The sequence below is a fragment of the Ciconia boyciana genome, chromosome 7, assembly GCF_034638445.1.
Source record: "Ciconia boyciana chromosome 7, ASM3463844v1, whole genome shotgun sequence".
Lineage (NCBI taxonomy): Eukaryota > Metazoa > Chordata > Aves > Ciconiiformes > Ciconiidae > Ciconia > Ciconia boyciana.
Window position 1 is genome coordinate 54,857,962 of NC_132940.1, and position 25,937 is coordinate 54,883,898.

General features: G+C 44.0%; 1 protein-coding gene across 7 annotated transcripts in view; it reads right to left on the bottom strand.

The window, feature by feature from the left end:
* Positions 1-25,937, bottom strand: part of LPP (LIM domain containing preferred translocation partner in lipoma) — a 356,009-nt gene that overhangs the window by 124,185 nt on the left and 205,887 nt on the right. For all 7 annotated transcript variants that reach the window (XM_072868734.1, XM_072868732.1, XM_072868730.1 and 4 more), the window contains one exon: positions 7,403-8,077. In XM_072868734.1, the coding sequence (XP_072724835.1) occupies positions 7,403-8,077 (675 nt within the window). The remainder of the gene's footprint in view (positions 1-7,402; positions 8,078-25,937) is intronic.

The following is a 25,937-nucleotide window of genomic DNA, read 5'->3' on the forward strand; positions in this document are numbered from 1 at the left end:
CTCTACTACAAGCAAGACACAGTTCATCTGATACTTTTTCAAGCAGAGAGAATACACTGCATCTGGAACAAAGAAGAAAATGTGATTGGAAAGTTTAGAGCCCTTAAATTAATTCCCTAGACAAAAAGTTGAGGCACCATATTCATAATATCATGTTATGTAACTTGCTCTGGAGCCAGGCAGCTACTAAGTGAAATAGTATGAGGTATAAAAACAAAATACTGTTGTGAAAACAATTTTACAGCTTTATAATTCACTATTATTTTCATTTAAGAACAAAACTGTCAGTATAATTGCAGATTCTGTTTGCCTTGCAGGAGTACTTTCAGCTTGTGATAGGAAACCTCCTCTTCCTCTTTTTTTTAACTTTTTTTTTTCCAAAGGCTGCTATTTAATTTACTATATTGTGTTTTTTTATAGTTATTCGAGGTAAATCTTAACAGGAAGCCCATTATGTGGGGGCCTAAGTTAGTTTAGTACCAGAACATTTATGATCAGTAAATGTAACCATATATTACCAACTATTTCTTACTCTTACTCTTACTCCTGGAGGCAAAAATATTATATTAGCAGCCATTATAGACTACTCTCTACTCTTTATAACTGAGTATCTATTTTAGGTGGGATCCTCCATGGCTTGCACTGCTCACTATGCACCATGACCATTTTCTAACTTGCCTGCTCATAGAAGTCCTAGGCTCAAGAGTCTATTTGTGGACAACTATGCCTATCAATGGAGAAATGAACCATCTTTTAAATTGTGCACAGCTCCCTACACAAAGTGGTGCTTTAGTAACAAACTATTACTGTAATATGTGTACATGTGCCATTAAGAACTGGATTAAGACCACAAATACGCTTCACAGAGCTCAGTGGGAAAATCACCCAAACGTTGGACGATCCACTCCAAATGACATGACCAAAATATATCACCCAAAGCATCACTATGACATGAGCAGTTCCTTGTGTTAATACTGGCATTACCATCAGGTGTCATAAGACCGAAGAGTTTCACACCAACAGGGCTCCATGCCTCCTCGTTCTCTCCAGCTCTCCTAATCAACTGGTGCCTAAGCTTGGGCAAGTTTCCCTACCCACTCATGTCCTATCTTCACTGCAATAAACTTGACAATGACACAGCTTATTTGATAGAAGAACAGCTTCACCATGTGCTTTGGTGCCATGGCTTTGGAAGAATTATGATGGGGTTGGACTCAAGTGTATTTTAAAATGGAAGGAAACAGCTCCTCCAGTAATCAGCAGCACCATCACATGCAACAGCCAGAGAGTATGCCTGCAAATTAAGTAAGTGGCACTCCCTTTCACGGGTGCTGCTTTTTGAAGTGAAAGCTGTAAACTTGTAGCAAGGCCAACCGTCCTTGCCTCATCATGTTACAGACCAGGCTGGCCCCAGGGTTCAGGCAAGCACCATTGCTCAAAAACCAGACAGCCTCCCCATCAGATGTTCCTTTCCACCTATAGGTAAATATACGCTCACTACATTTTATGGCCTCAGATACAAAATCCTTATCTGTTAGTCTGTAACATGATCTGGCAGTATCTGTCCAGGTAGACACTTGGTTATCAAGAGTTAAACAGCACAGAAACAGAGCCCTTAATTAACTTCAAGGTTGCCCCATGCCTTATCATGTATGGAGGCATTGTCCTCAGATTATTTTAAGAAGGAGCAAGAAAGAACATCCAGGTATTATGTCAAAAGCCTCTTTCTCAATTATTCCTCTTACATTACTAACCCATTGTGGCTGACTAAAGGCTAAAGCTGCAAAAGCTGCATCCTGAAGCTGTAAATTTAAGTTTGTTTCTCAGTATATGCTGACCTGACTTACTCCTGTAACTGCAGGCTCCTTATTATCTTTAACTTCAAGGTAATTGTTTGGCAACTAGTTGTTTCTCTATTTCAGGAAAGCAACTCAAATATATGATTCCTAAGAGACAAATCTGATTAATTGCTCTGTCATCAGCTGGTTCCTCCTAGTATATGGAGTGCTTAAATAATAAAAACGTAATACAAAGAACAAACAGTAAAGTTCTGAAATGAAAATGTGAAACACATTTCAAGCCGAGAATTGGGTTCTTTCAAAAGTTTAGGGTATAAACCAGACTGTGTCAGATTCCTGCAGTCAGGATAAGCACGCTGTTATGAAAACACCTCTTTGCACCATTTGCCAGCACCTTTTCACCCGAAAATCCTGAAGAAATCCACAAAGATTTTGATGCAGAGATTTAGAATACATTGAAAATGAAAACATCATTCTCAATGCCACAGAATACTGCCAAGTCCTAACTCTGAGCTTCTCATCTCATTGTTAGACACCACTGCCTTCTTCCCCTCTTCCTCGTTTTAACAGAAGCAACAGCATTTAATTTAATCCACCCTGAAGCAATGACAGAGTCAGCAGCTGATATACAGCTAGTGCTGGTTAGAACTCAGAATTACTGTTTTGTGAAGAATGTCAACATTTTGACATTTGTTGCTATTCTCAGGGTAGAAAGGAACTGCATATTCATCTGGAAATTTTGAAATGTCACGTTGAATTCGCAAATTCAACTTTGAATTTTGGAATTTCACCTTTTATTTCATTTTACATTAGCTTTCTGACTTTTTTAATTCATTAAATGCCAAAGTAGAATATTTTCAATAAGCCTTTTTTCATTTTACTTGGTTTTGCTTTATTTTAGCATTTTAAAACTATGGAAGTCACTGTCTCACACTGACAGAAAACCAACTTCAACCATCATTTTACACCGTCTCTGAATCTCATCCAGTGGAAATTTTCGATACGTGACTTTTGGGAAGAGGACACTTGGGTGGAGATATGAGATTTTGGGGGAGAAAACACTCAGGGGGAGGCAGACAGTGTACAGCAAGCTGCCTGCCTTTCTCCACAAGCAAAAAGCAACACTAAGAAAGAATATATCCCTGTGACAGCAGGAGGGAATCTGGCAGATTGCATTTATTCATCTGCAGAGAACAAAAAATTCCTAGTCACTAGATTAACAGCAAACAGCAAGAGCATTAGTCTCAGTTCAAACGCAAGTGCCGGAGGTATCTACTTTATGTGAGTGATGGCAGACTGTAAAAATTATTAAACCAGTACAAGAGAAGTGCATCAGTCATAGCAAAGAACACTGGTGAGCAGATGTTTCTGAGGCAAAGATGAAACTTCCAAGCGAATGTCTCCATCACAGGTATTAAATCAGTGGAAAAACTGACAAAAGCTGTGCAAAATGAGAAAACAGCGAGCCGTCACAGTCCCGTTTTGGGCACTGCAAGATTCAGGAGACCACGTCAATGCTGGTGGCAGCAGGCAGCAAAGAAACACCACCTCCAGCAGTGCAGAAACGATGCGGTGGTTGAGGTCTGCTAATCACGAGTGGCCACCACCACCTAAACCATGCCGAAAGCATAAACTGCCTCGTTAATTTTACCTCCTGATTTCCAGTTGTCTCCCCAGTTAATTTCCACGGTGCTCACCTAGAACAGTGCACAACACTGAAGGGCTGTCTGAAGAGGAGGTCATGCTCCATATGCACCGATGCCTGTATACATGTAAATGGGGACAATGGGACTCACGCGTTAAGGAACTCGTACACTTGTGCCATGTTGGTGAGAACGGACACAGCCACCAAAGGGACACTGCTCCCTTACTCCTTCCAGCCAATCTACAGCAAAGGAGCATGGATTTGGATGCTATACTAAATCAGAGCTACAAGACACTTTTGTCCTCCCGAAATTGGCAGATCGCTCTCAAGAGATCAATGCTTTTGTTAAGATTTCCACCATTCTGGACTAAAACCACAAGCTGTCTCAAGTGATTTCAGTGGCACCCAGTCTGTGGCAGGTCCCTTCGGGAGGGAATGTGGTTCCCCAGGCCTATGAGTAGAATCAGAAAGAGGAAGGAGAACACAAGGGATCCGAGACCGAGGAAGGACAGACCTCCCTGGTGTCTACAGTGGCCACCCCTCAAATACTCCAGGAGCCACATGAGGTCCCTGAAAGGTCCACAAAGCCAGCTGGGAGACATGCAATAGTGTCTCAAAAATACTTGAACATGACTGAAAACAGTGAAAGGACCTAGACCTACTTGGAGATATGGGAGCTCAACAAGGGTATTTGGTGTCTTAACCACTCCAGCACAGAAACATTGATGATAGCTGAGCTGGTCAGTGGTGGGAGTTTCATCCACTCTGTTTTGGCCACAGGACAAACTTGCAGGAATTCTCCATGTCAGAAACTGGCTTTGCAATTTTTGTTTTCTGCTGTGGACATCTTGGTGCCAGAAATCAGCGTACCTAATGAGTCATCCTGGTCTTGTGCTCTCTGACCTTTGGGAGGGGAGAAGTTAAGAGAGAGGCTTCAGACTTTGACTTGTCTGCCAGCACTGCTGGCAAAAAGCACAAGAGCAGCCAGTTGTGTCACATGTTTCTGTGATGGTCTTATGACAACTCCGCTGCTGCTTCTACAGAAATCCCCACCATCTACCACCCAGAGGAGAAAGCTCCTGAGGTTTTTGGCCAGGAATGCCCTTGAAACACATGAAGGTTTAAATGAGGACAGGCACTCCACCAGTTCATTTCCTAACTAGGACTTGGGCATTAATGCTAGACAGGGTGCTACAAAAGACTAAAATGCACAGAGGTTTCACATGCATGACTCTCACTTCCATAGCTGGCCCAAGAACAGAATGCAACGCAGCGTTATGTGTGACTAAAACTCATTGTTCTCAGTGGGCTTTAAGAACCAGTACAGATTATTTGCTGTTCCCATACCAATCCGGATTTATTTTGGATCAGCAGCGACTTCAACATGATTAGCAGGCAGCAAAAAACACAGAGCCACAGTACCATGAATCTCTTCCTAGCCAGAATGCAAAATATAAACATCCTTTTTTTTCTTTTTTTACCCTTTAAAAACCCTAAACAAATTTAATGAAAAATTTTACCTCTCACAGTGATGGATCATGGTATGTGTTAGCATTAAGGACCATGAACTTCTAATCTGAGATGGATTTTTTACAACATCCTTAATATTTTGCACACAAAGTACGTTCAAAATTAAGAATGCACTTTTTGAATACATTTAGAAATTGGTTTATATTTTAAGATCATTCCCTTGCAAGAAGAAAAATTCCTAAAGGTCTTCTTGCATTTTATGTGCTATGTATTAATGCCTGCTTCTTACCCTGGCTTCTCAAATCAATTTCCTTAACTGAAAGGCCTCAAACCAACCTTGAAAAGGCAAAACACCACAAAATGCAGAAGCCAGTTGTGTGTAGGAAAATACCTTAAAATTCACATCGTAGCCAACAAGTCAAATTACACTGACAGTTCTCCCTATCAGATACCTAGCTCTAACACAGCCTTCCTTTTTTTCTCTTTAAATAAAATCATTCCAAAAGCTGATTTTATGAATGAGTTAGTCTGCAAAGGAAGAGAACAGCATGCGGTGAAACTGGACAACACTGATTCATTGGCAAAGCATACAGTGTTTTATTACTGAGCATTTTCTGTAGACTGTAAGTAAGATCACCTTCAATTCTTCACCAATTAAACTATGTATGTTACAAAGCAGCAATCAAGCAGAGTCTGCTGCCAATATGTCAGAGAAGAGTTGTAAGTTCAAAAGTGAAATAGGTAATAACGCAGATACTTAGCAGGCTTGAAGTGAATGAAAGTTCTGGAGGAATTTATCACCAAGCAGATAATAGTCTGTTTTGCAGAAGAACTGAAATTATTGTTATAGAGATATATATGAAGTATTTCTGCATGTGTATTTGCAAATGCCACGTGCACACAAACATATATATATATAAATATATATATATATGCATACATGAAACCCCAAACTTGAGCTAAATTAAATTGTCCCTCCAGCTTTGTAATGCAAATGAGATGAACAGGCTCGTGCTGTTTGTGGTTTGAGATGATTTGCGTTTCCATAGAGATGCTGACCGAACTAAAGTTTTTAAATTTTTTATATATATAAGCCTACCTGTATCTATAAAAGTCTAAATATGGATCTGCTGTACCTCAGCTCTTCCTCAGTGACTCCACTGGAGCCACAGCAATTTACAGGAGTTAAGGCTATGTGCAAATTTTGTGTCTTTCACTAGTTTCCAATCTGAGCTCTATACCAAGTACCTGCAGAGCTGAGAGTTTATTACTTCTCTACCCACTCCTAGCTTCTTGGTAAGGAAGGGGAAGAAAAGAGAAAAAGCAGTTTCTTAGCTGCTAGTAGATAATATTTCAAGGACATTTGTAATTTATTGCCCTCTCTAAACTGCCTGGAGAAACATCTTTGCCTTCAAAAGTTCCCACTGTCAGGAAATCTGGAATTCAGGGAAAACATTATGCGTGCCTCTAGTGAAGGAAATGCCAAAAGGACAGGCTTTCTGTTATGTGTCAGAAGCTTTTTCCCCTTTCCCTGTGAGCACCCACAAGCTGAAGAGCAGGGACATCCTGAGATGAGCCAGGGTGGGCCTGGGCAGTGATGGGTTCACTGCCTCCCTGCCTGGGCTTGGCCATCCTCACCCTTTGGTGGAGCCTAAGCCCATCATACACTATGAAGATCCCACAAAGCTAAAGCTCCTGTCCCCTCCGAGAGCCTCATTAGAGATGGCCACCAGCAAAAGCGACAAAAGCCAGCCAGGGTCAAAGTTTGGGCAGAGAAACCAGGCAGACCAGTTTAACTTTCTATCTCAAATCGGCTTCGCTTTATGAAGTCCGGGCACCGGTTCAAGTGGATGGAGGCCACCTGCTGTACCATCACCTGAGAGGAAAATCAGAGCTGAGCTCTGTGGGAACTCATTTCCATGTGGTTTCAGCGATAAGTGATTTTTGAACAGCGACACACCAGAGGTCAACCTCCGCAATTGCTCTGAACCACAATCAAAACCAGCCTCTTGTTTACCTCCTATCTGCCCAAGAAGAAGGATTTGTCTGGTGAACCAGGGGTGTCCACAAGCACATGGAGCAGAAGCTCACACCCAACCTCTCGTTTGATCTTGGGAGAGCCCAGAAGGAAAGACCCAAGTGCAGTGATGCCGTACGGAGGTACGGCCAGCAATCTCCTGGGGTAATGTCATGTCAGAGGGACGAAACCTCCCTCCTGCCCTCAGGGTGACACGGCGCCTACGCACGTGACACCGTCTCGTCCTTCAAGGCTGACAGCGTTCTAAACGCCCACAAAAGCCTCTTTTCAAACCAGACAAGAGTTCCCTGCTTCCAGCTTTTAGGAAGCCATATGAAGGGATACTTGCCCCAAGCCCCCGCAGGCACCATTTAACCCCCCACGTCGCCTTTCAGGAAGGGTCCCAGGGTGTATTCAGCCCTGTGGCTCTCCACTCCCCCGGGGAGGCCAGCGAGGACCCACATCTCCTACCTTTTGCTGCATTGCGGGCGGCTGTGGGGCCAGCACTGGGTCAGTGATGTAGGTCTTCTTCGTGCCGGGCGGCTGGTAGAGCCCGGGAGGAGCCTGGCCCACCGTGTTACTGACAGGATACGCTGGCTCAGCCTTCCAGGTGCTCTGCGGCACATAGGGCGCTTCGGAGCCGTTCCTCCCCCCATACCCCCCGTAGTAGGGGTCCTGGTAGCGGCCCTGTGGAGGTGCATAGCCATAGGTGGGCTCCGATGGCCGGGCGGGCGGCGGGGTGTAGCCGTAGTCAGGCCCGCGGGGCTGCGGAGGGCCGTACTGCGGGGTGCCGGGCGGGCGGGCCGGTGGGGGAGCGTAGGGCTGACCGGGCCCAAGGCTGCCGTAGTGCGCGGGCTGTGGGCCGGGCGGCTGGTAGTGTGGGCTGGGCTGCGCCGTCCTCACCTGGACGTTGAAGGCCGGGCGGCTTGGGGTGGAGGCCGTGGCATAGGAGGCTGGCACTGGCTGCGGCTTCAGGGTGCCGACGGGAGTCACCGGGATGGGTGCCGGCTGCCCCGGGCCCTTAGTGGTGGACTTCTTGGTGGCGGTGAGGGGAGGCTGGTTGGGGATGATCATCCGCTTGTGGCCGGTGACGGGGGTGGACACGGATGGGGTGGTGGCGGCAGAGCTGCTCGAGGTCCCGGAGCCCTAGGGAGCAAGGAGAGAGAGCTGCAGCGTCAGCGGGAGCGACCGCTCGGGCATCAGGTCGAGCAGCAAAGGGTTAAGTGGAAATGGGGGTTTTACAGTAACATCTGCACAGCAACTCAAACTGCTTAGGAAAGCAGGAATGTACCTGAGACCACAAAGTAATGGTAATAGCAACCTTTCCCTGCTCTGACAGAACAGGGACGGCACCGTGGCAGCCGAGCAGAACTGCCGCGCACGCCGTTTTGTCGTTCCTTGGAGCTTTCTCCTCCACCTCAAAACAAACAAACAAACTAAAAAGCAATAAACGCAAGAAAAAGGGAGACTCGCTGGAGAATAATTAGGGGAAAATCATGCATCCCTGTGAAAATGAGAGTGTTTTGAAAAAGAGAGAAAATGAGATTAGTCTCTACAGAGACATGAAATTCCTTGGGTCCCTAGAGCCCTTGTAGGGTACTGCCCCCGATACGGGAGCTCCTTTAACAACACAGGAGGCAGCAGAATGGGATAGCCTAAAAGCAGCTCCCAAGCTGTAAGAATTAACCTAGATCAAAGCAAAATATGGAGGTGTTCCTGTCCCTGGCTCTGCTCCTAAGCACTGCTGGTTGGAAGCCTGGAGTGACCCCAGAGAAGGCAAATGTTACACATGGCTCATTAAAGGGCAGAAAGCAGGCCAGGATTCCCGAGAGCTTCAGAAGTCAGCTCCCGCCACGGAGCCGTGTAACCCTGCACCAGTGCCCCAGGCACAGCAGCGCTTGGGCAGCCAGGGAGGAGGTTCACAGCAAGTGCCACCGCTTCCTGCGATTTGGCCACCAAATGAAGATCTAGTGCAGTGACACTGTCCTAATAGGCATCGTACGTCCTTCTGTCTAATACAATTACTCTGGCTTACCTCTTAGTTAAATCCCTTGTCCAAAAACACTGGTGTGAAAGGACATCTTTGTTAAAGAGCTAGCAATGTGAAATAGTTTCTGAAGAACACTGAATACTACCCTTAAGTCTTCACTAAATCAAACGAGCAAACTTGAATTTCTGGAGTTTAGGATCAGGTAAAATTTTTTGCCTCTCTATTTTCCTTTATTCTGAATGAGTACCTGCATTTCATGCTTTCCTATACAGAGATGCATTAAAGTGAAGACATGCAGTTTGACAGTATTTCTTTGCAGTTGCACTTAACACCATAGTTGTATCAGGTTATACCTCATCCAAACTTCCTGCACTGGGCTTGATCTCACTCGTGATCCCCTTGATAACCTGCAAGTTCACAGCAGCCCAAAGTCAGACCAGCTCAGCCCTCACCGATGGTTGTGTTCATGCTAAGGCACATGCCACCTTTCCCTAAATGACCAATCTTGTATTTGTCCCCAGGTGTTCCTGCTTTATGCAGGCACCCTGACCTCTACCTACTGCCCCATCACCCTCTTGCTGGGACCGATGGACTGGGGAGAGAGCGGTGGGGGCTCACTGGGACACCCCATGCACAAGCTCCACCCGGGCCAGAGAAATCCTCTGCCTGGTCAGCAGGTGGCGGCAATAAATTGCTGCCAAACCAACCCAGGCCAGTGGCTGGAGAGGAACTTCAAACACCCTTTTCTCTGGGCCTCTAAGGGTACCAAACTCACCTTCCCTGGAAGGTGGGAGAAAGGCAGACACCACCTCCACCACCCCCCAGCATTTGGCAACCACCACATATGAAGAAAAGGGAGATAAGAGCAAGCTGCTCAACTTCTAGTCCACAGCCCACAAGCGAATCTACCAAAGGAATAAGGAAGCTCTACTACACAACTGGTAGCTCTTCCCTCATTACATGCGAATACATTTTTGCTGATGCACTGGTAAAGACGTTACTCCTGCAATCACACCTTCAGGGCAAACCTCCCGTGAGAGTAAACCTCCCATGAGAAATCACTATAAATGAGCAAAAAACCAGGCAAATAAGAGCATCAATCTGTTTTGGGAGATGTAAAAGGTGTGTATGCAGAGGTGGGCAATAATAAGGCAGCAAACTTCTGCTGGAGAAAAAACCATCTCAATGTATTCAAACCCTGACCTTGCCAACAGATCCATGACAAGGCAGTACGTAGACAGACTGAAGAGATTTTGAAACTGAGACCAAGGAAGAGCTGAAGCGTGTCTCAGTTGAACTGCAAGGGCAGAGACAGGTTAAGGGTCTGTGGCCCTCCATTAATACTGCCTTATTCTTCTATTTCTGAAACACCTGATGAGGAGCAGGCATTCCTCCATCCCTGCGTCAGAGCACAACTGCACCAGCACTCATTTCTAGCAAGAAAATTTGCTTTCTGGCAGAATTATTATCCCATGTCAGCTTGGCATTTATGCCCGGGAGTGCGAGAAACTTTCCCATTTCCTCACCTATTTCATCCTTGTAAATGACAGTAGTTTGTCCACTTACTGTAATGGGATGAAAGGTCCACAACGCAGCACTGTGTAATTACCACCAGAAAAGCATTTTTCTTTCCCATGTGAAGAGGGAGAAGGTAGATAATGTTTTAAAGACAATGGCCCATCGGGGGGGAGGGGGAAAGCCCAAACCAAAACAACATAAATGAGCCCTATTCATCACATCTTATGTTTCTGAATGCAGACTCTGGAAGTAGGTGATGACAGACCACTAGCAAAGCTCTTGCGATGGAAGTCTATTCCATCCCAACAACCAGGGGACTTTAATCTTACATATAAACATCCACATAACACTTCACTTAATGCGTTGATGCCAGTCTCCTGCCTGGACTGGAATACACCTTAAGAACGAATAATAACCCCTTCCTGCTAAAAACCCTTTGCTGCCTATTGACTGGCACTCTGAGCAGCTCCCGCATTTGGCACTGCAAAGAGGATGTCTCCCGTCCTGCACCAGAGCCCAGTGAAGGAAGGCAGCAAGCTGGGGGTGACTGGGCCAGAGACCCAGCTCTGCCATCAACTTCACAGCAAAGGCTCAAACTAACAAGTACCGGCTGCATTGTGGCATTCAAACCACAGGCTGCCTTGAGGAGGAGGAAGTTTGCATCAGTAGGAGTCCCCAGAGGCACCCTGCTTGACTCATTCTGAATTCCTCTGAGGGTGCTGGGTAAGTGTGTGATGAAAGCTGGGCTTAGGAGGGGAGAAGAGAGTGTAAGGCTAGTTAATATGGTGTAGTGGAGAAATGGGACAGGTTAGAGGGAACTTGACACTTCTGGAGCACTGATGATTTACGGGGATGCAAAGAGGAACATTGGCTATAGCTCCTGAGCAAGGGCACAGGTGAGGTATCACCATAAATCCTCTGCCCTTTTGCCTGAGAGAGAGATGGGTGGCCACAGTCCAGTCCTCTGTATGTCCAGCCATGCACTCAAATATCACCCCAGGCTTAAACCTCTAGATTATTAATGGATTAAGAAAATACTTTATACATGCGCATGAACTATGGACAAGATTCCTGCTCTGAGGACAGGCATATGTGGAAGGATGAGAAAAGGGTACTCAGATACCATGGGGAAGAGTGATTTCAACAGATGTCTGGAAGGCACTAGGAGGATAGGAGGGATGGATGAAGCTATAAAGATGCCAGGTAGATGGAGAGGGAGTAATGAACAGAAGGCTGTAAAGGGCTACCTATATCACTGGGTACAGTCCCAGCAAACACATGACTGTCACAAATGTTTAATCCAAATGACTCCACAGAACTTCTACCAGTGCAACGAAGTAGACTCATCCAAAAGCACATCGAAGTCACAGCCCAGAAGCATGAAAACAAGTAGAAATAGGACAAAGAAAAAGGAGAAAGAGAAAGAGAAAGACAAAGAGTGGATTCATAGGAGTGCAGGCATCCCTTCCTCCAGCAGCTCCTGGACAGCTCATTTCAAAACCATATTGCATTTGCAAGTGACTATCGCAGCCAAACACACTCTCTGACATCCTCTAAGGGCTGTTTTCAGAGGAAGACAGGCTTTCCTCTGCTCGCCATGAACTAGATGAAACTGTCTGACACACTTCACAAGTGCAAATTAGAACCACGCTACTTACCATCAACCCCTTCTTGCAAATTCTTATTTGCAAAGAGAGAGTAAACTAGAAACCCCAGGTGCTGATAACACAGAGTTGTTAAGAGAAACTAGAGTAGGAAGGAGTTAAATTCAGAACCTCATCTACCACAAGCATTATAATACAAAATCTTTTTTTTTAATGGGGAAAGCACAAGAGCCTTGTTTAAACACAGATGGAAGTACCTAAATGTACTACCTCTTCTACAAATGAATTATCCAGCAGTTCAAATAAAGGTGAACTAATACTGACAAAATCAAGTAAAACTCAATCAATGTGGGAGGAAAAAAACCCCAAAACACTTCTCCTAAAAAAAGTTACCACGTGTAACCATGAGGGGAATCATTTTGCTTGGTAACTCCTGCCCTATCTTCTTAAATGCAGTGAAAGTTTATAAACATTTGCAGGAGTTTCTTGTAGCAACCATCATACGAGAAAGTCTACGGTGTTGTGATAAACCCGTGCTGTCCTATGGGTCTGACTGTCAAAGCTGGGTATCTGGATTCAAAGCTGCCCTGGTGGGGAAACCCAAAATCCTGAGTATCTGTGTGATTCTTCATTCTGTAGAAATTATTTACATAGATCTTAAATTAAATTCAATGTATACCTACAACTAAAAAGTCAGCACATAGGTACTAGGGATGAAACCTGTTGTTCTACAGAAGTTAGCCTATAATTCTATATCATTTGTCAGGGTTAAATCTCAAAAAGAGTACAGAATAACGATAGTCTACAGCAGGAGCATGATTCTATACGATCAGCTGGAACCCTTATGAAAAGGACTTCATTCTCCTTTTATTTTGTGCATTTGTAGAGTATTTTCTATAGAATCCCTTCAGTTACTCAGTTTCACAGACTGGATCAAACATGCCAACACCAAGTTTATCACATTCTATTCAATTCTCCAGGCATTTTTCATAAAGGTACAGTTGAATAGCTTTAGCCCTTTAGCTGTCAAATTATCACGTATAAAGATACATTACTCCAGCTCAGTGGTTTTCAACCTTTATGCTTGGCAGCCCCCAAAAGTTTTTCAGGAGAGACAAGCTCCTTTACGGAGAGAGTTAATCTACTGACAATAAACATGTTTTTTTAAGTTACCTTTCACTGAATTCTTCTTAGATACCTTAGGAGTGATCCACGGACCCCCAGGGTTTGCAGAGGCAGGTTGAGAATCACAGCTCTAGCTGGGGCTGCCTTTTTCGAGCATTTTGGTCACTATTTACTCCAGGATAGGAATGAAACAACCCTTCTTCCTCAAAAGGCAGAAACCTGGCAACTACAAGCAGGCTGAACCCAGGATGTAGCGTTCCCAGGGGACTGCCAGTTCACAGTGCTGGCACAGCACCTCTCTTCCTAACTCAACCACTCTTCTGCACGGTCCACCAGCACAAGCTGGACTGCAATGCGGGGCCAGCTCAGGCATGTGCCAGCTGAAATCTTTTAAGTATCATGCAGTGGTGGTGGTGGTGGTTGGAGGCCTGGGTGGGAAAGGCAGCAAAGGGTGGAAAATTAACTTGGCTTCTGCTGACGCCGTGGATTGGCATTCACCTCGGCTAGCTGGAGGTGCTTAAAGCTCTCTCTGCAAAATGCATCTCCACGGGGTCATTTATCCCATTCTAATATTGAAGCCTAAAACAGGCAAGATGAATCATCCACTGGGGGAATCTACTTCACTCCACTGACTGTAAAAGAAGCATAAAAACAGCTGAGACAAGTCACTGAATATTTAGACAGCACAAGTGGAGACAAATTCCACAATAAGCAGGTAATTTTGATGTGACTGTAAGAAGCACAGATACCTTTTCCCTGCATTAAGTGCACTGCCACTCAAGCTCAGTTAGCGCTGTGCACCAAGAGGAATTCTGAGTGCCAGCAGCTCAGACGATCAGCCAGGACCCTGCCACACCATGCAGCCAACGTAAGACTGAGAGGCTGGGCTGCAAAGGCATTTCCAGCATATGAAGGCGGGTGGGCCGCCCTTTCCCACCCCCTTTTCCACCTCCATGCTGAACAGTGGCTCCTGCTGGAACTGGAGCTGCTGCCTTGCCAGGAGCAGTGGCTGGGCTGAGCCTCCCTCCTGCTTGAGGTAGCAGATCCCAGCTCCCCCTCAATTTGGGAAGGATAACCCCAGAGAAAAACCAAATACTCTGCTTTGAGACCTGGGCCTCTAGGTACCTGAAAATGTGAACAGGCATTTTACGCTGTTTCCTGATGTGCAGACACATCTAACTCCTGCTGACTTCATATTCTGTATTTGAACAAGCTGCCTTGCTAGTGATAATGTACGGCCAGGTTCCCCTGAACATATCCTCTTTTTCTGTCTGAAATAACATCTGGGTGAAAAAAGAGAAATCTGGCCTTTAATTTGGGACTTGCAGATGCCTGGAGTCCTGGTAGAGCTCCAGCTGGGTTGCTGAATGTCCAGAGATCCCAGGCAGATGCAATGCCCCCATTCAGCATACCTGATGCATTTTCAATATACAGGATTTTCTGGCCTTCTTTATAATGCCCAGATAGTAGGCCAGGCACACTGTGGACACGTCAGTCCGCTTTGCACTGCTGCTATGTGGTGTGCACAGCTCAGTTGCTAACACAGATTTCTTTAGGTGTCCAAATGCCCTTACAATCCGGTCCAAAATTTTGAAGTCTGGTCCAAAACCTTAAAACCCTTAGCCAAAACACGTTTATAATCAGATGAAGCTTTTCTTTACAGTTTCATCATTCTCTCATTCCTAGTTTACAGCTGACAAGCCAGTGTCATGGTGGCATGGGCTGTGCATGGATCAGCAGCCACACTCATACTTCCCAGATGTGTTTATATGGCATTCAGCTTGTTGGCTTGATCACCAGAAGCTATCAAGGTATTCAAACAGATTGCTCCTAGGCATTATACCAAAAGAAGAAGAGAAGAAATCTAATAAAGTGTTCATCTCTGGTTCTCAAATGAAGAGAATACCTTACAGATGCCATAAAGTGTGACAAGAACACAACTGCTTCTGAGCTTTGATCTGTTTTTCAGCTGCTACCACGGGTGGAAAAGGAGTCAACATAGTTGTTAATGGTTCTGTTCACAACCTCTTTTGTACTCCTTGTGACAGCCCAGCTTGAAACACAAGGGAGAATAGGGTGCACAAAAGAAAAAGTGATAACAAGTTGACCTCCAATATTTTATCATGGAAAACAGCCTTTCACAACTGACGCATGCAGTTATAGACACACACCTTGGTTCAGCTTTCAGTACGGGTGTCAAGTGTTTTAGGCAATCTGGGTTTCCACTTTCCAACACTCCATTAATTCCAAAGAGCCTGAACGCATCTGAAAAGTTTGGTCTCCAAAACACAACAGTGTTATGCCAGGGAAGAATTTTGCCTTTCCTTCTCGGTTTCATATTTACTTTTTTATTTGTTTACCCCAATACTATCACTACGATGACTACTATGAGCTTTTTTATTTGTTTTTCCCTTTCTGATGAGTGATCATCTGGTATTTATGAGAAAGACTATGTGAGAGACCAGTTTTAAAAGATGTGCAAACAATTGACCTAAATACTTCTAGTTCTGGTGGACAGTCAAGGGCCATAATTTTAGCTTAATTCATTGAAAGGGCTAGTTATGATTAAAACTCTCCTATTTAAGCAATTCCACTTGACCAGTTCAAATGCAGTAGCAACTTCATCTACAAGAACATCGGCTATCAGCCTGAGGAATATCTTTGTCAAAGCGCTACAGAAGATGCCAGTCATGAGAAGTTAAATGTTTTCTGAATCCATCCTGGGATATTTCTGTAATTTCCCACTATCATCACTAAAATTCAAAATGTGCGCCACTCTGGGCCTCAGGAACATGCAACAGCAGCCCCCTGCACTGGCTGAATCGGTGGCACATCGACTTAGCAATAAATTACATAAGGAGCTGGGCACCACAGCCCTTTGGTTACATCAAAATGTAGAACTACTGAATACAATCCTGGAACAGAAGACCACAAAAAGGGTAGAGCAGTACCATGTGAAGACAAGTTCCTATGTGCATGGAGCACTGAAACCGAGCTCCTTAAGGAGCACCTTCTCTAAGGCTTAGCAATGCAGGAATGTCCAAAGCATTTCCATTCAGCAAACTGGGCCCTTCTAACGGGTTGAACAAGTCTCCTTGCTTAATTTAGGCAAAATGTTGCCCTGCCTGACAATGGGGAAGCCCCCACCCCCCTATAAATAAGAACTTTGGGTAAGAAAAGTATTTTTATGACTTTTGCTATTACTAAGCTAGTGAAGCTTAAAGTATCATAATTACACTGTCCACAGACTTAAAAACGTTTTTTTCTTCCTTTTATAACTCGCTATTTGTAATGGAAAAGAAGCTCATGTGCATGATAAATATGGGCAGGTTGGAGGGTTATACAGATTATGCTGCTATCCATGGATATGTATAATGATTAAAAAAAATGGATTAAAAAGGTATAATGGAAGATGCGTGAGAGAGGAGAAGGGATGTGCACCTGTGAGTGACAGGATGAAACACATGTATTCATGAAGGCTCTGGAGAAGTCTTCTACAACTTACATGGAAAAGTTATCATTTTCTATTGTGTGTTGAACAACGGATTTAAAGAACAGTCCAAAAACTCTGTAAAAGCTTCTCATTTCCTACTAAATTGCAAAGGAGTTTTAGAGTGTTTATAGACTATGCAAGCTTTCTTCTTTCATTAATTCTAGAGAACATTAAAAGAGTGTGCATATGCACACATAAAATAATATGAAATACATATGCACTCAGACACTACTTGGTTTACTTTGTGTTACTTGTTATTTGTTTACGATTACATTTATTTGCTGCATTGCTTGCATTTATAACCTATTTGTCTTTTCAAATTCCAAAACTCTATTAAACCAGATATAAAAAATTATCCTACCAGAGGGCATAAACATTTTCAAATGTTAGTATTGTCTCTATTTCCTGTGAAAACCATGTGTTTTTATTCTTCTTTTCCCCACGTTTTAAAGCCTGCGTGAATAGTAGTACAGAAGAGCAGAAGCATCAGCGAACAATTCCGTGTTCATACAACATCTGCTTTCTTATGGTTCACTTGAGGTCCAGAACCCACCGTCATCCGCCAATATTTTTAGTGGGCTACAAAATGATTCAAGTTAGTAACTTGAGTGGTTAGCAACAGAGAAAAACTCTACAGCCTCACCAAAAAAATAACAGCTCAACCAAAAAAACCCATAAAAGACAGGCAGATGTGACAAAGAGGTTATTTTCCTATTAGGTCCAATGTACACCTTTCCAAAAGGCTGACAAGCTCCAACAACAGGTCAAATTTAACGGTTTTCCCAGATGGCTCCTTCTGGGAAGTGTAGTGGAACGTTCCCTCATTTATCCGTCTGCCTGGGTTATCACCGCTGCCCAAAATACCTTAGTCTTTCCACAATATCACAGATTCCAAGTACAATGTTGAGAAATCTATCTGATTGGAAAGGTTTTCTTTCACCTGCTGTGGCTTTTTAGATTATTCTATAGGTATATAAATACATACACCAAGATACACAGAATTTACCCACTGCAACATGTCTAGTCAAAACACCAGGGCAGCACTGTAACAAGTCAGGAAAGCGAAAGAGAGAGCATTAATTTATAGCACAAGAAAAAATGCCATCTGTACCACAGAAATACTCGAGTATAAAACAATACAGAAAGTTAGAATATTTTTAAATTAAGGTATTAACTCAGAATAATCACTGTTTCCCCACTATTTTCCTCTCTTCATAGAGAACATACAATTACATTAAATGTATGGTTAATAAAGTGTTTACTCAAAAGACACATTGATAAAAATTTAAAATCATAACAGTATCACTCTAAAAAGCCTGTGTAAAGCAATGTCAAATCCACTGCCTCACCAGGCTTGGTTCTGTTGCAAATGGCATTATAAATTAATCCAGTTTTCCTAAACATGCCTTGAGGAAGCAAAACCACAAATAGCCATTGTAAGTTTTAATATAAAAAACACAAAAAACCAAAAGAACAAAAAAATATTCTCTTCATTCTTAACTGGAATGCAAGAGCTGTGTTTTTAACAACTGATATTGCTGAATAGGTTATATACTCAGTCCAAAAATGTCAACTTTTTTTGATGCAGCTTAGTCCCACATGCTAGTTTAATACCAGACTTTCTCCTATGCAACACTCTTCTCAGCTCAGCAGTTTTAGGGGGAAAAAAAAAAAAGGTTGCTAAACTTCATCAACAACGACCTAATGAGCTCGATGAAGTTATGATTTATAATTTTCCTCGCTTACACTGTTCTTAGACCAAAATCACATCCCAAGACGTTTGCTCCATGGCTGCTGATGGGACGTTTGCTCCATGGCTGCTGATTGGGTTAAGGTTATCACAGTCATAGATGAGAACCAGAATATTATTCAATACCTCCTGCTGCCTGAGTTACATTTTTTTTAAAAGTGCTTTTTATCAAGCCAGATTCTGATCTTGGTGACACTGGTGCCAGCTTAAGCACATCTGTTGACTCCAGCAGATTTACTCCAAATATGCTGGCTGTTGCAGATCGGGATTTGGCCTACTACTGCCTCTGAATTTGGAGGGTTTTCCTCCCCACTGGGAACACAGCGGAGGTTTCTATGCAAACTGTAATGAATCCTACGGATCTAACCTCCTCCAGGTAATAATCATCTAGCTTTGCTTAAAACTCAACATGTAAGGAGATCTTGGCAATTCATACAGCTGCAACCTGAATGAAAGCAAATGAAATTTATAATCGAGGCTAAATATAGCCTGCATTGGACTAAACCTCAGCACCTCCAAGCACCCAGCTTGGCACACAGCGGCAGCAGCATCGATCAGTCCAGCTCTCAGGCCAGCTGTGCACCCTGACCTGTGCACCAGTCCACAAACACTTTTGCATTAGGAACTAAAAACAATCATGCTAATTCAAAACAAACAGACATATCCTCCCTCTCTCCTCACTTCTTTCCTTGTGGTGGATGTATAAATGCATACTGATGGCTACTGGGATTTATAGCCTAACCGATTTTGACATTTTTAACTTCAGAGTTTGAAACAGTGACATTCTAGCCCTGGGGCAGGAGTGCTAAATGCTAAAAACTTTGGGTCTAGGGAGTATTAATTTAGTCCTTCTGAGCAGCTTGGCTTCAACAACATTCTAACAAGGGCTCAACGCTCTCCAAAACTCAGCAGTGGATGCCCGAAAACTGCAAGGAATTTTGGATCTAAACCGGAGTTTCATGGCTTTTGTTCTTGTTTGTCACAGGTTAAATTAAGCTCCAAACCTGAACTTGAGGGGAGTGGGGAGGATTCAGGTCTGGGTCTGAATTTACGGCGGGTTTAAATCATATTTCATTTCTAGCTTGCACTGGATCTTTTTTTTTTTTTTTTTTTGCGGTTCATGACGTATTTGTATTTTAAGAAAAAAAAAATTATGCACAGAGCAAGCATCCTGGCATCACAAGTCATCAATAAATCTCTTTCCCATAGCAACCCACAAGAATTCACTGCAGGACCCAATTGTTAAAACACAAAGCAATGACATTCTATAAGCTTTCAGAAGTATCATTCTAGCCCTTGTGGACTCGCTGAATTCTCTAAATGACTCACTGGCCTCTCAACGGAATTGTCAAAACTTAGGTTAAGCCAGGTTAATTCCCTCCCCCTTTAATTTAGAAGTCCAGCTGCAGCGCGTGGCTTTCCAGTGAAAAGATCTAAATGCAAAGCCCATTCACCCCGAACAGGAAATCTCACGGGGCCCAAAGCTCACCTTTTCCTAAAAGCTAGCTATAAGCCACACTAACAGGAAAAAATGTGATTTCCAAAGCCTCATGGGCCACGTGATGTAAAAATCAATATTCCTCTTACGTGGCACAAATAATTTTCTGCTGAAGGCCAAAGGACCGTAGTTGAAGCTACTATGGCTGGGGAGGGGGAAAAGGCAGCTGTAAGAAATGGGGGATGAGGAGAGCAGACACTTTAACCAGAGCAGGGACAGAGAGACACCAAAACCAGCCCTTCTAACCAAAGCAAGCGAGCAGACATGGCATTTCGGGTTAGGCTCAGGGCTTCAGCTAGGTGGGACATGGAGAGGACATCCCCTCTGCCCTGCACGCTCTCCTTGGTGGGAGGTGAGATGATGGGTACTCATTCTCTCTGTCCAAGGCTACTTGTGACAACTACAGCTTGCAGCACAGCATCCTGCTTTAGCTACCTTGCCTCTAACTAACCACATGCTACCAGCTACAATGGAACTCCAAAAAGAAAGGTTTTTTGGGCAGACACAGCATATTGTACTCTTCATAAAGGGATAAACTATGCTGAAAGTAGCTCAAGTTTTTGTACCCCCACCCCTACTCTACCAGAAGATCATTTGAAAACATCACTGCCTAGTTTGTTAGAAAAGAAACCTAAATTTCCAGGCTAAATATTTCATGTCCAGTTTGTCCTTAGGAACGGGTACAACAAACAAAAATCACAGCAGATCACGCCGTTGATTTTGACAGCCTATACAAATTTGATTGAAACTGGTAAGCTCTCTTTAACTTCCCAACAGCACAACAGTTTTCACCGCTGAGAATATATCCTAAGGAGGAAAGGTTTTGCCTCAGCTGTAATTAATTCTTTTTTTAATAATAAAAGAAAAACCTACCAGCAATTTTTTTTTTAAAGAAAAAGATGGAAAAGGGAAAAAGGAAAAAAAAAAGAACAAAGGAAAAAAGGAAGAAGGAAAAGAAAAGAAATAGTTTATTCTACTACTACTGCAGAGAAATATTTAACTGAGGATTTTGGACTTTGTTAAAAAAAAGTAGTTTTCAAGATTGCAGAAAAAGCTTAAAACATGATAAAAGCTAAACAGCCTGATGGAGAATTAAGAAGAAACCGAAATAAGTTTTTTTTAAAGAGAAAATACACATTATTTTAAACTGATCCCATGATACTTTTAACAGCTGGAATTGATAATGCTGAACTCAGCCATAATTCTACTATATTTAGTTTTGTATTTATCAAAGTCCACACAACTTTTTCATGAGACAGACACATAGATATATAGGCTGATAGACAGATGGATAGATACATAAAAAGAAAAAGGAAAAATATCATTAGGAAAGGGAACATTTTCTTGTCTGTTCTTTCGGTATGATTTTTTTTTTCATTTCAATTTCTACCTTATTATTTCCTATAAGTAGAAACAGATTTTTCTTTCTTTCAAAAATTCTTAAACAGAAAACCTCCTTTGACAGTTTCAGCAGCAGATTAATCACTTTTGCAACCCACAAAAAAAAAAGTTTTCTGGAAAGCATAACTGTCTGTAAATGTAAATGACAGAATTACTCTCTCTTATGCTAAGACGCCTACACATTCTCTCACTTCCATGACTCAGCACCAGATAAAAGCATGCGAGATAATAAGCAGCAAGCTTTCCTTTAGAACAATAAAAATGGTTAAAAAAACAACTCTTCCCCCCCCCCCCAAAGAAAAAGAAATCCCCATGGTGTTAAACCAAAGTCTGCCAACGGATTCCCCTCCCACTGGAATAGAATACAAATATCCCAAGGACTTCAGAGAAGAGAGGGACCAGGCTTGAGCAGCATCAAAATCAAAACACATGCAAACATGAGAGGCTTTTCTTTTTCTCCAAATGAGCAAGAATGTGTCTGTTTCAACAAAGAGGAATTTTATTACTGTTCATCCCCTGCCTTGCTCTAATTTGGTAGACAAATGAGTTGAAATTTTGCTCAACTATAATGAAAATTTCCAGGCACTCTAAGGCAACGCACTCATGCCAAAAATCACAGAAACCTGTGGGGAAGGGAGGGGAATTTCAGTGGGACTTTCCCTCCTGCACTGTGGTCGTTGTCTGACTTGAGCTCGTTAGAGCCAGAGTAACTTCTCCTTCAGCAAACCAAGTCAGCGGCAGACCCTTCAGACCAAAATATGACTCCTATTTTGGACAAATCTTCGAAAAAAAAGCTGAAAAGGAGGGGCTCAGACCTCAGCTAGACTCTTACGATGCCCCTGAAATGAACAGGCATGGCCTTGATGCCGAAATATTGCCAGTCAGCTTGCGACTGGCAATGCTGGAACATTGCGACTATGCTGCTGGAACAGAGACAGCCACCTCCTCTCCATACAGTCTTGTCAGCCCCAGCACGCAGGTTAAGTAAACAAAGGGTGGTAATTAAGAGAGGGCTGATTATTTACTTATTAAGCTGAGATGCCACGGGCCTGAGGAGGAAAGGGGGGACTTCCCAAGCCCCGGTACAGTCTGGAGTCCCCCTTGCTGAGTGATGGACATTTCTGCCAAGAGCTTCCATCACCTCATGTGCTGAGTGGGTCACCATGAGTCCGTGTCCCTCAGAGGCAGCTCACTCTATCAGGAGCTGAAAATTATCTAGTAAATAAAGCAGCAAAATGCTGCTTGTGCCCATCACCTCTGGAGGAAGCAGAGTCCAGGCAGGGAGTACCGCAGCCCCTCCTGAACACCCTGCTCCTGGTGGCTTTTGCATTTTTTACGCTAGAAATTGTAAATTAATGGTATTAGCCATTAAAGTTTAAATTTAAAGGAAAGCCCCAGGGTAAGGCATCCTGGGCCATGGGTGCAAGACTTCTCGACGGAGGGATGCATTGAACTGAGCCAGAGGTAGAATCAAATCCTTCAAAATACCTTCATTAATAAAGTTAGGCAGGAGGCTGGTGAGCAGAGCCGACGTCTCAGCATGGTGCTGGTGGGGCTGCGGCTGGAGCACGCCTGCATCCCACACAGACAAGGAGTGGGCAGGAGCATCCCCATCCCGGCTGCTCCCCATCGCTGCGTAGGGAGCACTGAGCAAACGGAGCAGCGTCCGGATGCTCCAGCTCAGCTAGCTGCCGTGTGGGTGAAGCATTGCCGCTCACAAATTCAGTGCCCCTCATCTTTATAGAGCAATGTCTTGAAATTTTGGGCAGGGTTCCCCGAGCGCTCGATCATTCCCAAAGAGAGCGACCAAGGCTGGGAGAGGCATGGGGAGAGGGCTCCCATGCACCCAAACACCATCCCTTTTCCCCAGCGTTCCCAAGGAAAAGCCCTGTAAGCTCTAGATGAGAATTTGCAGGCCCAGAAAAAGACAGCACTGGCCCGTTCGCATTCATGTCTCAAAACCATGCTCTTTATTTCACAAATAACAGATTTCCACGTCCAAATCCGACTCAAAGCAGGTGTAGCTCCAGTGGTTTCTGTGCAGCCACATCTGCTCACACTCCAAGGCAAACGCCAAACTATTTATTGCTACTTAAAATTTATTGCGTTTTTAGTCCTCCATCCCAAAACTGCTTTTGTTCAAAAATTCCTTTTAAATCCTTCTATGCTGACTGGATAAATCAAATCTGACAATTAGAATGGTAAATTGTTCAGAACCTCAGAGTTTCCACCTGAGGATCTCCAAATACTTTTGGAACTTAAACGCACTTAATCACTCCCATGCCTCTTGCAAAAAGGAAAAAAAATAAAGCATCCTTTTTAATTCTCTTTTCACAGATGAAAAACCGAAGTCCTGGGAGCCCACAACAGCCCACTAGGAAGCTGCTTGCCCCAAAGACTGGTTATCCAGTAAATCAGAGGCAGGGCTGGGAAGGGAAGCCAGGAGTTTCAGCAACTCTCAGTCCTCTTGTTCTCACCACTTCATCAAACAACAGGCACAGCTATGCGATCATGCAGTTGTCAGTGTTTTCCCTCAAGGGGGCTGGACAGAAGATGCTGAAAGCATTTGATCCACATGGTATTAAAGGCTAGCACTGAATGTTATTGTTCAATGATGAAAATTCAGACATAAATAACTGGCTTGTTTCGAATGAGTAAAAGGATGTCTGTGTTTGCAGGAAACTCACAAGAGGGAGTAAAGAACCAGGGTGTTCCTTTTCTTTTATTATTACCCTTTTTATTTCTTTTGTAGCGGTGTCTGGAAATAAACCATCAGACAGAGGAGTTGGTCCTGCTGCTGCTGTGGCAGATGGCAAGCAGGGCTCGAGACCGGGGCTCTGCTTCGGCAGGGCTGCGTGGGGAATTCTGCAGCGGGAGGAAACAAGGCGAAATGTGCAGGCTGCCGTCTGCATTCAGATAAAGCGCTGTCTGTTGCTAGCAGCACAAGTTGTTCTGAAAACAAGAGTCAATCATCTGTAGCCTTATTTCTGTACATTTCCTGCAGGGGTCTCATGAAATAAATGAGAATAAATGTAAGGGCGAGAGTTCCTATTAGGAGCAGCCTCGTCAGCATCACCCAGCCAAGCATTTACGTCATCAGCATGCTAATTTAATCAGACCTGAGCAGTGATGCTATAAATGGATTACCATCCCAGCTAGTGTGGTTACCGAGGTAACTCAGCCCTTTGTGCCACAGATACAATCGGCTTAATGATAATAAAAACCTCAGCACAAATGAAACAGAAGGAAAAGCCTGACAGGGCTGACGCATACACGACCCTTTCTCTCCTCTTCCCCCTCCCCTTCCCCAACCTCAGCCGCTTACTGCAATAAAATTAAGTGCTGCTGTGATCTGTATGCACAGCATTCCCATAGGGAACACGCAAGTAAATAGAACTCGCGGAAATAATTAATACAGGCCAACAACTAATGCCGTCAGCACTACTTAGTCATTCCACCAGCCCTGAATGGGAGAGGGGACACACAGACAGAAACGCCACATGGGCAGACTCCAAAGAGCCTGCAAAGGGCTTCAGAGAAGTAATTGCTCACCCCCATGCAGCATTAATTACACCAATGGAGCGTTTGGGCCAAGAGCTGACTGCAACAGTGAGTTTAGTCACTGCCCACCCCTGCGAGGAGGGGGGCATTTCCACATCATCTCCTGCTCATCTGAAACTGGCGGTGACCTGAGAGTGGGCAGCCCAGAGGCCAGGGAGAAACTCAACTGCAACGTCACCAACCCAGAAGCAGAGGTGACTTGGTCCTTCGTGGGGAGGGCTGAAATGTGGCTCTGGGCTTTCCTGTGTTCAGACAGCTCCACCAGCCAGCAGCCTACTCACCTCCCAGCTGAGCCTGGCAAAGGACATCCCTTGCAAAGCACTAGCCTCCATGGGCTAAAAGGCAGTGATATCCCTGCCTTAAAATGGACAGAAGATCATACTCTTCAGCTCCTCTAGCTCTTTGCCCGATGGAGTACAAAGCTCCCTGTGGATGCTGAATGCCACACATTTTCCTACTCGGATGCCAAAGACCAAATTTCGCATAGCTTTCAGGATTCGATTTTCTTTTCCTCCTACCTGAAATCTTAGCAACTATGAGTAACTATCCCTAACTGCAAGTCATCACCTCCTCACCTACCAATGCTTCATCTGAAAACACCAAACACTACAACCAGATCTGGAGCAGGAGTGTGTACCATAACCTCAGGCTCATCAAGCTCCTGGTGGGTACTGCTCCAGTACAGGCAGGATCTTAAGGGATTAGCATGAGACCAATAACTTTTGATGGATTCACCAGGAGTGCAAAGAATTCTCCATTGCGTGTCACATAAACACATGCATCAGTCTTGTTGCTTTGTAAATGCCAAAACGCAGCTCACGCAGCCTTTGGGAAAAATCCACAGAGACTTCCCAACATTTACAACTAGACATGTATAGAAATGGCTGTGGCCTTGCCTTCGTTTCACAGATCAAAGCTCTGTGTGTGCTGGTGGTGGGATTGCGTGAGGGCAGCTCATTCCAACTATGGGAGACGATCTCAGCAAGCCAACCCAGCCCTTTTTCACTGAGCAGAGGTACCCAAGTGTTTGGACCCAAAACAAGCATTAGTGAGATCAGCTCTTCCA